The sequence below is a fragment of the Diplodia corticola genome, assembly GCF_001883845.1.
Source record: "Diplodia corticola strain CBS 112549 chromosome Unknown scaffold84, whole genome shotgun sequence".
NCBI lineage: Eukaryota > Fungi > Ascomycota > Dothideomycetes > Botryosphaeriales > Botryosphaeriaceae > Diplodia > Diplodia corticola.
Window position 1 is genome coordinate 25,589 of NW_017971563.1, and position 12,498 is coordinate 38,086.

At 55.7% G+C, this 12,498-nt stretch overlaps 6 protein-coding genes across 6 annotated transcripts; 3 read left to right on the forward strand and 3 right to left on the reverse strand.

Annotated features, from left to right (window-relative positions):
* Positions 1-116: 116 nt before the first annotated feature.
* Positions 117-2,600, reverse strand: BKCO1_8400010 (vps52 sac2 family protein; the record flags this gene model as incomplete). The annotated part of the gene is made up of 4 exons (XM_020279541.1): positions 117-1,283; positions 1,343-1,693; positions 1,774-1,820; positions 1,877-2,600. The coding sequence occupies 4 exons, from the start codon at positions 2,598-2,600 to the stop codon at positions 117-119; spliced, it is 2,289 nt and encodes a 762-aa protein (XP_020125581.1).
* A 95-nt stretch (positions 2,601-2,695) lies between these two features.
* Positions 2,696-3,431, forward strand: BKCO1_8400011 (eukaryotic translation initiation factor 5a-2; the record flags this gene model as incomplete). Its single annotated transcript, XM_020279542.1, has 4 exons — positions 2,696-2,713; positions 2,847-3,113; positions 3,166-3,298; positions 3,361-3,431. 4 exons carry the CDS (start codon positions 2,696-2,698, stop codon positions 3,429-3,431), a joined length of 489 nt encoding a protein of 162 aa, XP_020125582.1.
* A 1,180-nt stretch (positions 3,432-4,611) lies between these two features.
* On the forward strand, positions 4,612-5,510 carry BKCO1_8400012 (ubiquitin-60s ribosomal protein l40 fusion protein; the record flags this gene model as incomplete). Its single annotated transcript, XM_020279543.1, has 5 exons — positions 4,612-4,645; positions 4,841-4,847; positions 4,924-5,104; positions 5,215-5,325; positions 5,424-5,510. 5 exons carry the CDS (start codon positions 4,612-4,614, stop codon positions 5,508-5,510), a joined length of 420 nt encoding a protein of 139 aa, XP_020125583.1.
* Positions 5,511-5,880: 370 nt separating this feature from the next.
* Positions 5,881-7,237, reverse strand: BKCO1_8400013 (short-chain dehydrogenase; the record flags this gene model as incomplete). The annotated part of the gene is made up of 5 exons (XM_020279544.1): positions 5,881-6,074; positions 6,122-6,223; positions 6,289-6,434; positions 6,494-6,577; positions 6,705-7,237. 5 exons carry the CDS (start codon positions 7,235-7,237, stop codon positions 5,881-5,883), a joined length of 1,059 nt encoding a protein of 352 aa, XP_020125584.1.
* Positions 7,238-7,719: 482 nt separating this feature from the next.
* On the forward strand, positions 7,720-8,942 carry BKCO1_8400014 (transaldolase; the record flags this gene model as incomplete). The annotated part of the gene is made up of 4 exons (XM_020279545.1): positions 7,720-7,965; positions 8,045-8,388; positions 8,452-8,800; positions 8,868-8,942. The coding sequence occupies 4 exons, from the start codon at positions 7,720-7,722 to the stop codon at positions 8,940-8,942; spliced, it is 1,014 nt and encodes a 337-aa protein (XP_020125577.1).
* A 1,798-nt stretch (positions 8,943-10,740) lies between these two features.
* Positions 10,741-12,445, reverse strand: BKCO1_8400015 (transcription factor tos4; the record flags this gene model as incomplete). The annotated part of the gene is made up of 2 exons (XM_020279546.1): positions 10,741-10,770; positions 10,847-12,445. 2 exons carry the CDS (start codon positions 12,443-12,445, stop codon positions 10,741-10,743), a joined length of 1,629 nt encoding a protein of 542 aa, XP_020125578.1.
* Positions 12,446-12,498: the final 53 nt, after the last annotated feature.

The window sequence follows — 12,498 nt, forward strand, 5'->3', positions numbered from 1 at the left end:
CGAGCACAGATCGCCTAGCCCGACGTTGGTGTATTTCACAAGACATGAGTAGTGCTTAGGGGGGAAAAGGTTCACCTGGTGATTGGAGGTTTCAATATTTGATTCAGAGCCTTGTTTCAAGCGCCATCCTGGTGCTGATCCCGGAGCTGCACAAAATGTGACCGCATCTCCTCCGCTAACCTTCCAGTAGCCCCTTCCAAGATTGTCCCAACAAGGCTGTAATTGTTGAACAGAAAGCGGTCTTTCTTCCGCTGTTCCGCAATGCCCTTGCTCCGCTTCTGCAGGTACGCCTCAAATTCAATGCGCAAGCGCCACAAGCTATTCGAAACAGGTTCATCGTCCGCAGCCTCAGAGCTCAATGTCAGAACGCCGTGGAGGAAGTTGGCAAAGCGTTGAGTCAAGGCGACCGGCGCCGTGCTTTGAGCTTCTGAGGCTGCTGTAGACGATGACGCCAGTATGCTAGTAGATGCTGCCGGGCGACCCGGCAACGAAGCTGTCAGTGCTTGTATAGACTTGCAATGAGTGTCCATAATCTGCTGAAAGCGCGGCCAAAGTAGCATGTTGGTCCCATTGATGTAGCTTTCAGCGGCTGGGACCTTGCGACGTTGCATCTCAAAAGCAAAGTGTTGGTTGAGACGCACGCATAGTAGTATGCCAAGTGCATCCATGGTTGTGTCGATGAGTGACTTTGTAAGAGCCTGGCCAAGAGCGAAAGTCGGCTCAAAGATTTGTGAGAATGTGCGGCCAATGGCATGATAGGATTGAGATGAAGAGAAGTAGGATGTTAGGAACGTATACTCAAACGCTGCGTTATCAACAATGGCGAGATTGAAGGTATGGAAGGACAACTCCAAATAATGCGTTGCCTTGTCTTCCTCGAGGACGTGCAGAGTTAGGGCGTTGTGATTGGACCCTCTCAGCAGATCCAGCCGTCTGCCAATAGAGAAGGCATCATGCGGCGCTGCAGGCACTTTCGCATTGCTCAGCATAGCACCGCGCCTTTGGCTTTCTGAGCCCATGGCATCGTGCTGATCGATTACATGTAATTTGAGTTTCTGAAGAGCCTGGTGGTAGCGCGTGAAATGGTTGAGATAGTACCAACGCATCGTGTTAACATATGCCTGGCAGAGCTCGTCGGCGAGCTTCTTCTGATGACGAGACAGAAAGGCGTAGAGGTCCTTGAATTTGAGGAAGCCTTGCTGCTGGATGACTTGGGCGTTGATGCTCGGCGATCTAAGCGCTTTGATCTGCGCAACTATGTAGTCGCGGACGCGCTCAACAGCCTTGTTCATGGAGAGCCATGTCAGCTTGTGCAGGGAAGAGTGGCGGAGATACAAATCACCTTGTTCGTCAGGTCCACAAGAAGCGGTTTCAGGTCGTTGAGAGCCTTGACCTTGCTGTCGTCGTTTGACTTTGCATTGACAGCCTTTGATCGTTTTTCGAGCTCCTGCAGAGCCTTTGAGAATCCCTCATCTACCGGCCCTTCCACTATGCGACGCACAACGGCGGGAGATATGCTGTTCTCTTCCACCGCAGGACCCAATAGCTTTTCCACCACTTTCCGGTTTTCCAATTTCGTGGTGAGGCTGAGCGAGCGGTTTTGCAACGTTTCAATCTCCGCGGACACGGCCCCCAGATCCGCCTGGAAACCTGTAAGGTACGTTTCGACAGACTTGAGCACATCATCACAGGCCTGTACGCAATCAGCTAGATGGCACGGCGAGCACATCACGGCTACGTAAGGTAGCATTTTCACGCAGAAAGCAGACGTACCGTCACGGAGCGGTGTAAGTCCTCAAGTTTGTCACTAGCCTGAGCATCTGAGGACGTGTACGCGTAAGCATGGCATGGAAAAGACGAGCCAGGGCGAACATACATTCTTCGACCGATTCGGCGCTGTGGGCCTGCAAATCAGCAGGTCGCCGCGGCGATTCGCATTCTGCGGTCACAAACGCAGCCAGACTCAAACCGCCAAAATCTACATCCTCGGCGATGTCCGGTGGGCGTTCGACGGCAGCTCGAGCCGACTCGTCGCTCTGCTCGGGGTTCTGTCTTTTGGGTGGGCCGCCTAGGATGTCCTCGAGCACCTTCTGCGGGTCTGGAACGTCGGCGGGAGGCGAACTGTTGATCTGAACGCGCAGGCCGGAGCCATTGGGGAGACGGGCCTGAGCAGGCAGGCTCGAAGTCGACGAGGTGGGCGACAGCAGCGACAATGACGACGAGCGCGGGTTGACGCCGGGGCGCTGGGGGGGCGGGGCCAGGTATGGGCGGCGGTTAGGGGCAGGCGAGTACGAGCGGGCGGGCGAGGGCGAGGGCGCGGGCGAGTGCTGCGCCGAGTGCGATGCAAACCACATCACGGTAGCGTGGGCGCGCGGGTCATGGTGTCGCGGGGTGCGGGAGTAGGCGTCACGGTGGACGGCCGGGGGAGCTGGGCCTGGAGCGGGCTCCCGTGCCTGCGCAGAAGCGCCGGCTGCGGCTTGGGGGGCAACCTGGCACGGACGCCGGAGCTGGCCCAATGGGTCGACGGCGATTTGGTTCTTCCGGACGACTAGTCTTTTCCCCTCCTCGTCCAAACAGAAATCGCACAACCAACTCTCCATCCTCCTCAACCCCTCCCATCACCTGCCACTTCTTCTCCGCCCGTTCTTCCCTCCCCCGCAAGCCTCGTCGCACCACCAACTTTCCTCACGACACAATGGCCGACGACGCCCAGGTACGTGCCACGCCCAGCCGCGGTTTTTTTCTCGCCTGCCCCACCTTTTATCGATTGTTGTTGCGCCCGGCTGCGTACTCGAGATTCGGCTCGCCATCGTGGCTTTTCAACGCCTGCTGACACGCGCTTGCAGCATGAGCACACCTTCGAGAGCGCCGATGCCGGTGCTTCTCTCACCTACCCCATGCAGTGCTCTGCTCTGAGGAAGAACGGCTTCGTCGTCATCAAGAGCCGTCCCTGCAAGATCGTCGAAATGTCCACTTCGAAGACGGGCAAGCACGGCCACGCCAAGGTCCACCTTGTCGCCATCGACATCTTCACCGGCAAGAAGCTCGAGGATCTTTCCCCGTCCACCCACAACATGGACGTCCCCAACGTCAGGCGCAGCGAATACCAGCTCGTAAGTCGCGGCCCGCCAAAATGCGCCAGCTCCATGCTGACATGATCTGCAGCTTGATGTCACCGACGACGGTTTCCTCTCCCTCATGTCCGACGACGGATCCCTCAAGGACGACGTCAAGCTCCCCGATGGCGAGGTTGGCGAGAAGATCAACAAGCTCTTCACCGAGGACGGCAAGGACACCAGTAAGTAGCCTTGGGCAGCGCAGACGACGCGCTCTGCAAAGTCATAGCTAACGCCTCTGTAGACGTTGTTGTCCTTACCTCCATGGGCGAGGAGGCCTGCATTGACGCTAAGGAGGCTCCTAAGGGCGCTTAAGCATTTTTTTCCTTGGAAAGTTAAGCAGAAGAGGCCTGGATTGGAGCAAGCATGGCGCCTTGCTCGGGCGCTACTTAATAACAACTCATGCTCTTTGAAAGCGGAGCACGTGCACGTCATGTTGTAGCCCCGAAGTTGTGGCAGTTTCAGTTTTGATCCTTGAACGGCCACCTGAAGCAAATAGTGGTGCGGATTTGGTTCTTTTTGCGCGGATTACATTAGCTGGGGCAGCGCTGCGATGTGAAAAACATGCCGGCTCCAAAAATCATCACGATGTCACGGAAAATGACGTCTTCGTTTTTCGCTCGAGTGATGTGTGCACTTTTTCGACTTCATCTCTAATGCCTCGAAGGAAGCGACACCTGCAATTGGCTATCGGACTAAACATTGAATAGGCCGTTTGCTGGGTGCGAGCTTGAATCATGTACGACGGTCTTTTGACATACATTTCTTGCCGCATTGGGTTACAAACATGCTATCTCGCGGTTGCCTTAGAACAAAGCACTTGTTCTCGGTCCAAGTCAACCTCTGCACATCTATCGGCGAGCAGGCAAATCGGCTATTCACATCGAAAATGCGTGATTCATCACGCGGTTCTAGGGATGATTAAATATCCTGGGAGTCGTCGCGCATCTTGAATTTCAAGAGGCGTTATGGCTATGAGTAGCCGATCTCATTCGTACATTCAGCCTAGCAATTTGTGTACCTCTGATGGCGCCTGCAGAATGCGGTTGCCAAACGTTATCGATTATCGGCAAGGAAAACGGAAGCGGCAACGTAAAGGTAATCCGTAGATGTGGACGAAATTCAAGAAGACTATCCAGCAGACTCGGAGGGCCAGCTAACATCTTCTCCACCTTCACTGCACCACCAATTATTTACCCAGAGTTCTCTACCGGAGCTTCCTCATGACAGCAGAGGGTTGGTTATAGATGATCGCACTTCGAACATTACCGGTCGCAGGCTCCGAGGAACCAAGCACATGCTTCGTACAATCGCGACGATCGAAGAAGGGAAACCGGTAGGCACGTGAGGTCAGAATAATGCGACCATGAGAACGAATTTCCTGCTGATGGCGCACCCAGTGTAAAGAAAGTTGAGCTCTCGACAAGAATGTCAGCGATTTGAGCAATAAATTTGCCCAAAAAAAAAAAAAGTTCGAAGGTTCGACAAGGAGTCCATGTTCCTTGTAGGAGGTGACGCACGCAGTGTTGGTGAGGCATCGGCACTCTCGCTTAATGCGCACTAAGCCCAGCCAGCCGAAACTCCCCCACGCAGGTTTTGACCTCTCGCCCGACGACACTTTGTCCGCATCACCAGGTCACTAACGGAACAGCAAAGAGTGAGTCGCCCCAACCGCCTCCATGCCGAGATTCTGAGCACCCCGCTGACCCTGATTCGCGATCTAGTGCAGATGTGAGCCTCCATCATGCCCGCGACGGGTTGCGCCGCTTTGCAGCACCGAACGAGAACTAACGCTTGTATCGCGTAGCTTCGTCAAGACCCTCACGGGCAAGACCATCACCCTTGAGGTCGAGTCCTCGGACACCATCGACAATGTCAAGAGCAAGATCCAGGACAAGGAGGGCATTCCCCCGGACCAACAGCGCCTGATCTTCGCCGGCAAGCAGCTCGAGGATGGCCGCACCCTGTCCGACTACAACATCCAGAAGGTACGGTGTCCCGGACGCAGAGGTCGCTGGACAGTCTGAAGGCTGCACGTGCAACTTTAGCCGAACATGCGTTATGTGCCAATCGATCGCTAACGCGCATCGCTGTATAGGAGTCCACTCTGCACCTGGTCCTCCGTCTCCGTGGTGGTATCATTGAGCCCTCGCTCAAGGCCCTTGCCTCCAAGTACAACTGCGAGAAGATGATTTGCCGCAAGTGCTACGTACGTCCATCCAAGGCTGATCGAACCGAGTTTGAGCTGCAAGCACTCAGATTTAGGGCCACAAATTTCGGTATGTGACACGGCTGACCAACTTGCAGGCCCGCCTGCCCCCGCGTGCCACCAACTGCCGCAAGAAGAAGTGCGGTCACACCAACCAGCTCCGCCCCAAGAAGAAGCTCAAATAAGCGACTCGTTTCGTTGCGGTGGTGGCAAGGTTGTGGAGTGGGATTTTACGGCGCTCACGGGTCTGGGCGTGGGGCTACTTTGGCAGAGCTGTTACATACACTCCGGAACTTTCTTAACGAAGCAAAAAAGCATACCCAACGACCGCCCAAGGCTCGAATCGACCACCGTGAGCGCCGTAGCGACGGAAGAGATTACTGGTGAATAGGTTCGCTAGCAGGTGGCGTCGTTCCTGGGGAAGACACAATTGAGCCTTGACCGTTACAACACTCCCAAAACAGCGCTTCAATTTCCGAACTTCTGACATGTAGGCTCGAAGACTCTTTGTTCCTTGGCTTTTGGCGGCATCCCTAGCTCTGGCTGCCCTGCAGGCTACTGCGCCAAATAGCCGCCATCGACGGGCAGTCCGATTCCAGTCACCCACGCCGCGTCATCCGAGGCTAGGAAAACGGCACCTTTAGCCACATCCGTCACATTCCCCCATTCGCGCCACGGTGTAGTGTTGATCATGGCGGCATTGATTTCGGGATCAGTAAAATTCCCCTTTGTCATCGAGGTTTTTGTGACTTGCGCTTGTGAGAGAAGTCGGGCAGTGATAGGGCAGGCAACTTACAGCCGGGGCACAACGCGTTGCAATGGACTCGATCAGCTGCGTAGTCAACGGCGATCTGTCTGGTCATGTTAAGAACGGCACCTTTGCTTGCACAGTAAGCGGCTGCCCAGGGCATTTTGTCAGCTGGAAGCGGTTGGAAATTACGTCGCGGACGTGACGTGACCCACCAGCGCCGTTTGTGATTCCCACGTAGCCCAACATGCTGGCAACATTCACGATCCAGCCTCGTCTCCCACTGGGGTCCGGGCCTTGCTTGAGAAACTGAGCGCAGGCATACTTGCAGCCGAGATAGACTCCGCGAACGTTGACTCTCCTAGCCGACATCTTAACATCTTTTCGCCTTGAATGGTGGGCATCCGCCGACACACTCACATCATTCTGTCGAACTCGTCGTCTTCTTCCTCGTGCACACGTATGGATGGGTCCTTGATCCCAAGCCCCGCGTTATTGACAATGCTAGAATTTGCGCGATGAAGCCTGTGTCAGTTCCTTGCATTCCTTGCCGCTTCACGCGACGCTCTTCATAGAGTGATTCGGATCTGCTTCTGTAGCTCCCTTCGGCCATCAATATAAATCTACTCACATGTCCATGCGTCCGTCGCCCTTGTCAACAGCCAGATCAACAGCCTGCTTGACGTCTGTTGGAATACCGACATCGCACTTGGCAAAGACGGCCTTGCCGTTGCCGAATGCCTTGTTGATGAGTTCATGTGTCGGGACTACTGCATCCTCGCCATCTTCCACTCCCAGCGACGGAGCGGGGCGCAAATCTGCACAGACAATCAACTTGGCGCCGTGCGAAGCGTAAGCCAGTGCAATCGCACGGCCAAGGCCGGAGGAGGCCCCAGTGATGACGGCGACCTTTCCTTGGAGGCGAGGGAGGTGGCCGCCGGCGGATGCCGTCGTAGGATAGGGCGATGCAGTCGACGGGGGCAGGGATGCGGCGGCGTCCCTGGTGCTGGTGCTTTGTTCAGGAAAGCTACGGCCTTGCTCGTTACGGCGCTCGAAACGGCTGGGGGTGATGGAAAGATGACGGGCTGTGTTAGGACGAAAGGAGGAATTGGCAAAGCGCAGTGCAGCGCAAAGCGTTTGCCTATTGAGCGGACGAAGATTCATATTGCACAGCGACAGATTGATTGGTACGCGGTGGTGCCAGGATGAAGCTGCTGCGAAACAACTGGCTACCAGTTCTCATAAATCGGATCCCAAGCCAGTCGGCACGGCCAAATGGTGGTGACAAGCAAGTTGACGTGAGCGTGGCCGCTCGCGCTCGATTCGGCACACCTTCCCCACACTGCTACCCCTCCTCCCCAGAACGGAAATACCTAGCGCCCCGCCTTCCCAGGTCCACAACTCCACGCGACTCAACCTTCCTCCGGCCGCCGGCTTTTGCGCGCTATGACAGCTGGCTGGGGCGACAGACGCCCGTGCCTATAGCCACGCCACGGCCAACAGCGCGCCGGACACAACCGCTGCACTATTCTCAGCCATCCGCACCGCCAGCTCAGAACCGACACCGGCCTGTTCGTTCCACACCCTAGCTACCGTCGTCACTCGCTCTCCCGTCTCTACTTTGCAACCACCATCCGGACCGACCCATGGCATCTCAAACTCTCCTCAGCATCCTGCGCTCGCGCAGCGCGGTTGACTGTGACACGCTCGACGCCTCTGTCGCTGCAGAGCTGGGCCCTTTTGTCGACTGCACCTGCAACCAGGCAATTGCCTGCTTTGAGCTACAGGAGCACCGACACAAGGATCTCCTCAACAAGGCGGCTGCGATTGCGCAAGACGCGAGCCCAAGATATCCAGATGTGAAAATCGAAACACTGGCAGTCGAGATCGGCGTGAGTCCTCTTCATCGCGCAAAGGCGGCTCGATACATTTGCGGCGCCCTGACTAACGTGAGCTTCTTCGGGACTTCAGACGATACTGCTTGCACTCCAAGTCTATCCCAACCTCACAGGCTTCGTACACATTCAAACCAACCCGTTCGACGCCCATAGCACCACCAAAACTGTGGCCGGCGCCCGACGCCTCGTGTCTCTTTTCCAAGAAATCGACTCAGACTTTGACCCAACACGTATCTGTATCAAGATCGCTAGCACATGGGAGGGCTTGCTCGCGTGCCGGGAGCTTGAAAACCAGCACAACATCCGAACCCTTGCTACAACGCTGTTCACCCTCGAGCAGGCAGCGCTGGCAGCAGAAGTTGGGTGCCGGTACATCGCCCCATACGTCAACCACCTCCGCGTGCACTTCGATAAGTCGTACGTCTCAGCACCCCCCGCCTCCAGTGGATGACTCCATGAGCTGACATATCGAGCACATAGGTACACCGATCCGTCCCCAAACCTTGCGCTCTGCGTCGCATCTCAGCGTTACTTCCTCGCACATTCCTACTCCACGCAGGTCTTGCCCGCGAGCCTCACGAGCGCCGCCGAATGCATGAAGCTGGCCGGAGTCCAGCACATCACCATCGCACCCGCTTTGCTTCGCGAGCTTGCCGCCACGCAGGCTGGCGCGACATCTCCCGCTGCGCAGGCTCACTCGCTGTTTGACGATCCGTCGCTCGCTCATGCGCCCGTGCCGCCCAAGTTGAGTTACCTGAACGACGAGGCAGGGTACAGGGCCGCGATTACGCAGGCGAATAAGGGGAAGGAGGAAGAAAAGCTGACCTACGTAAGTTTCTGTGCTGTTATGGGCCCCACTTGGCTCTGCTGATTGGTCTACTTACACTGCCTAACAGGCAATCAATACCTTCTGCGACATGCAGCTCGCACTAGAGAAGGCGATGAAGGCAGTACTGTCCGCGGCGACGTAAAATGTGGAAGACAGGGTAGCATCATTGTAGCATTTTGAGATGTTTAGAAAAGAAAAAGAAAAAGCATGGTCTGGCCACAAAAAAGTAGATGGAGGCAATCGGAGGCCCTTGAAAATGACAAGAAATTTAGACTTGGGATTTATTACGCCGTAATATTAACTCTGCCTTTGCATTTGAGTTGTACATCATCAAGGTCTACATTTTGTGCTGATAGTTACTGCATGTAGAAGTCGAGCCAGCAAAAAAGAAAGGAACCTGGACTCAACCTAACTGTGGTCACTCACCTCCGAACTCCTGATGATTGGAATTACGGCCGAGTCTAAACTGGGCAACAGCAGCAGCAGAAGCAGCAGCAGCAGCATACACCGAAGATCGCCGTAGGTCGATCTCTTTCGTCTGCACCCCACCATGCGGCAGCAACAGCAGCTAGCGCCGAGACGGCCCGGGAAGAAGGAAAAAAAAAAATCGAGACTCCCAAAAGGTAGGTATGCCTAGTATTCTCATCAAGCCAATGAACGCCGTCCCAGTCACGTTCCCCACAATCAAATCAGTCGACAATAATGGGCCCGGTCCGGTGGTCGGTGCGGAGCATGCTCGTCACACCAGTGGGGGAAACCAAGGAAACAAGGAAACCTGCAGCCGCTGCTGTACGTACTTACTCGTGTGAAGCGAGCTCGCAATGACGACGAGCACATGAGTTTTGCAAAAAGAGTCACAGAAGAATAAGACGTTAAAGGATACGGATGCCTTGAGAGAGAGAGGGTAAAGAGCAGAGTCCAAGGCGCTGTTCTGACGTTGTCTCTAAGCACGTGGGGATCTAATGTGCAGCTAGCCAATGTTCCGAGTCACGTAACTTTTTTTCTTCTCTCCATTCATTGCATCATAGGTAGGGAGTGGGCGAGCAAAATTCATGGCAGCGGTAATAAGGAAATAATTCCGCTGTTAAACATGTTCCAGATTTTATTCTCCAGCCACCCGAAACATGCGCCCCCCTAGCTGCGGCTGCTGTTCAGCCAGCATCATTAACGGCTTCCCAGCAACCTCTGTTTTCGCATCTAAGATGAACGCAGATAAGAAAGGCATTAGTGAGCACCTGCCCGCTTGCGCTTCATCTTGAAAACCGCATGGTTCCTTACACCCATGAGGACCACATCAAGGTCTCGAGACGCTCAGCAAGCACCCACTGCTTGGATCTTGTCTGTTGCCGTGTTCCCAATGACAACCACCCGCCTTCTTACGACCCATCACGTGGCCATATATCGTTTTCCCCCTGTTTTGTTTTTTCATTCAGATTCCATTTGCAGGTCATTGAGAATGGGGTCGGGCAAGAAGCAGAAACAAGTGGTTGACAAAACGTGATGTGGAATTGGAAGAGTAGACGAACAGGGGTAGGCAAAAACCTCGACCATATCCAAACCGGCTTAAATTTTTAGTGTGAAGGGAAAGCGAAACCAGGGGATAATACACGGCATGCACTCATGAAAAAGTCGGAAAAGAGAAGATCCTAGCCCTTCGCCCAACGAAGCGGATAACAATAAAATCGATGGGCCCGAGAGGATGTAGGGCTGTTCCTCTAGCTTATGATAGGAAAATGGATTCAAGGAAATAACGCCTCGTAGCAAATGTCGGTCGACGTGAAGATGGCCGGATCGAACGCGATTAAGCCATCCAGGAGCGGGAGATGGTATTGTCGAGTCGAACAATCCTTCATGCGTTTGAGTACGAACTCAACAGCAGAATCCACTCGCACAAAGCGAAGAGCCAAACTCGCAATTCTTCAAGTAAGGACGCCTCAGTTTCAGTAGCGAGGGCGCTTCCAGTAGTATTGCTGGGGAGACAATGTCAGCAAAACGGGACCGAGAAAACAATGCCAGCAGCCAAACACCTCGAAGGCGGATTCTTACCTTGTGGGCCTTCCTCACCGAACGCAAACCGGTGCCACCGACGCCGCCCATGACCGCATCACGGCGCATGTGGTTCTCATCCATCTCGGGAACGTAGTAGTACTCGTTCTCTAGCTGGTGGCCGGACGCATCCTTGCCGACGCGGGTGATCTCACCAATGCAAGCGATAGCGTCAAGCATCTGCTGAAGATCGCTGCCGGTCAACCTTGCCGACGACTCAGCAGCCTGCTCTTCCAACATGGCCCCCTTGGCTACGCGACGAGAGCGTGCACCGTCCGCGGATCCACCACGCAACTCCGCTGGAAGGTTGCCGAGGATCGTCGACAGGGGCATCGAGTGGAGGCGGGAGAAGGCAAGCTGGTTGATGACGTGGTTCTTGATCGGCGACTCATTGATCCTGGGGGTCGACTCGGGATTGGTGCGCGGGGCATCAGAACTGCTCTGTGCACCGTCGGGAGACTCAGGGTGGGACCTCGGCTCCTTAAGAGGACGGCGCCGCCTGCTCTGGGACGCGGCAGTTCCGCCGTGCACGTTGGACATGGATTGCATGCGCGAGAGAATGTTTGCACCAAAGGGCCCAAACGAGTGGACCACAGGATCATTTTCTTCGTCTCGATCAGAGAAGTCGTCAGACTCAAAAGACGAAGCACTGGTCTGAGGTGTCTTACCCTCGTGGGCAGAGATACAGGCAGTACGCGACGATTGAGACTCGGCGAGAGCTGCCCGCGCCTTGTCATCGCCCGACTCGCCGTCCTCGTACACCTGGACAGCTGGGGGCTCGAGGTCAGCAGGGTCAGAAGCTAGGAAGGTGTCGTCATTGGAATTGGAGGCCTTGGGGCCGAGCGATTCTGGTGACTGCGGGGCGAAGGGCGGGGGGCTCGAATTGAAGCCAGCGGTGGATCCGGCCCTTCTCCTGGTAGGACTGCCCTCTTCCCAAGTTGTATCCGAGGCTACTGACATGCTCCGCTTCCTGTCGCGGATGAAGGGCCAGGCGAGAAGGACACGCGTATCCTGAACATCCAGCATGATGTCGGCAGAGGGCTGGTCGGACGAAAAGGTGTCACCCTTGGCTAGATCGTAAATCTGTCCGCGGCAGTGCACCTTTACACCATTCCAGCCAAGACATTCGATGAAGACGCGACCGGACGTGTGCTCGTCGGTGGGAGCGTGGTAGATGGCACGGACATGGACGCGTGAAATCAGGCGATTGGCAGACAGCTGGTGATGAGAAGAGTTGCTCGAGCGGCCCATGAGGAGGGGCTCTCCGCTCGCGGGCACCTCGATGGAGGGCACGGCGCAGAGGGGGTTCCGTTCGGACAGAGTAGAAAGAGTGCGTTGCAGGGGCTGGCGGTACTGGCGCGTCGGCGACGAGGGCAGAACGCCAGTGGACGAGGTGGGCATTGGCGTGGGATAGTACTTCAGCTGGGCCTTGGGCAGCGCGTTGTTATCGTCATACTTGCGCTTGGGGGCGCGCGGCAGGGGCGACGACTGAGGCTCAAAGGCGGGCAGCAGCTTCGGGGGGCTGGACGGGACAGGCCGGCATGGCGACGAGTCGTCAATGGCGGAGTAGAAGTACTGGCGGCGGATGGGCGAGTCCATGGCGTCGAGGGCGAGCGTCGACGCGGCGGATGACGGTGGCTGGTCGGCGACGT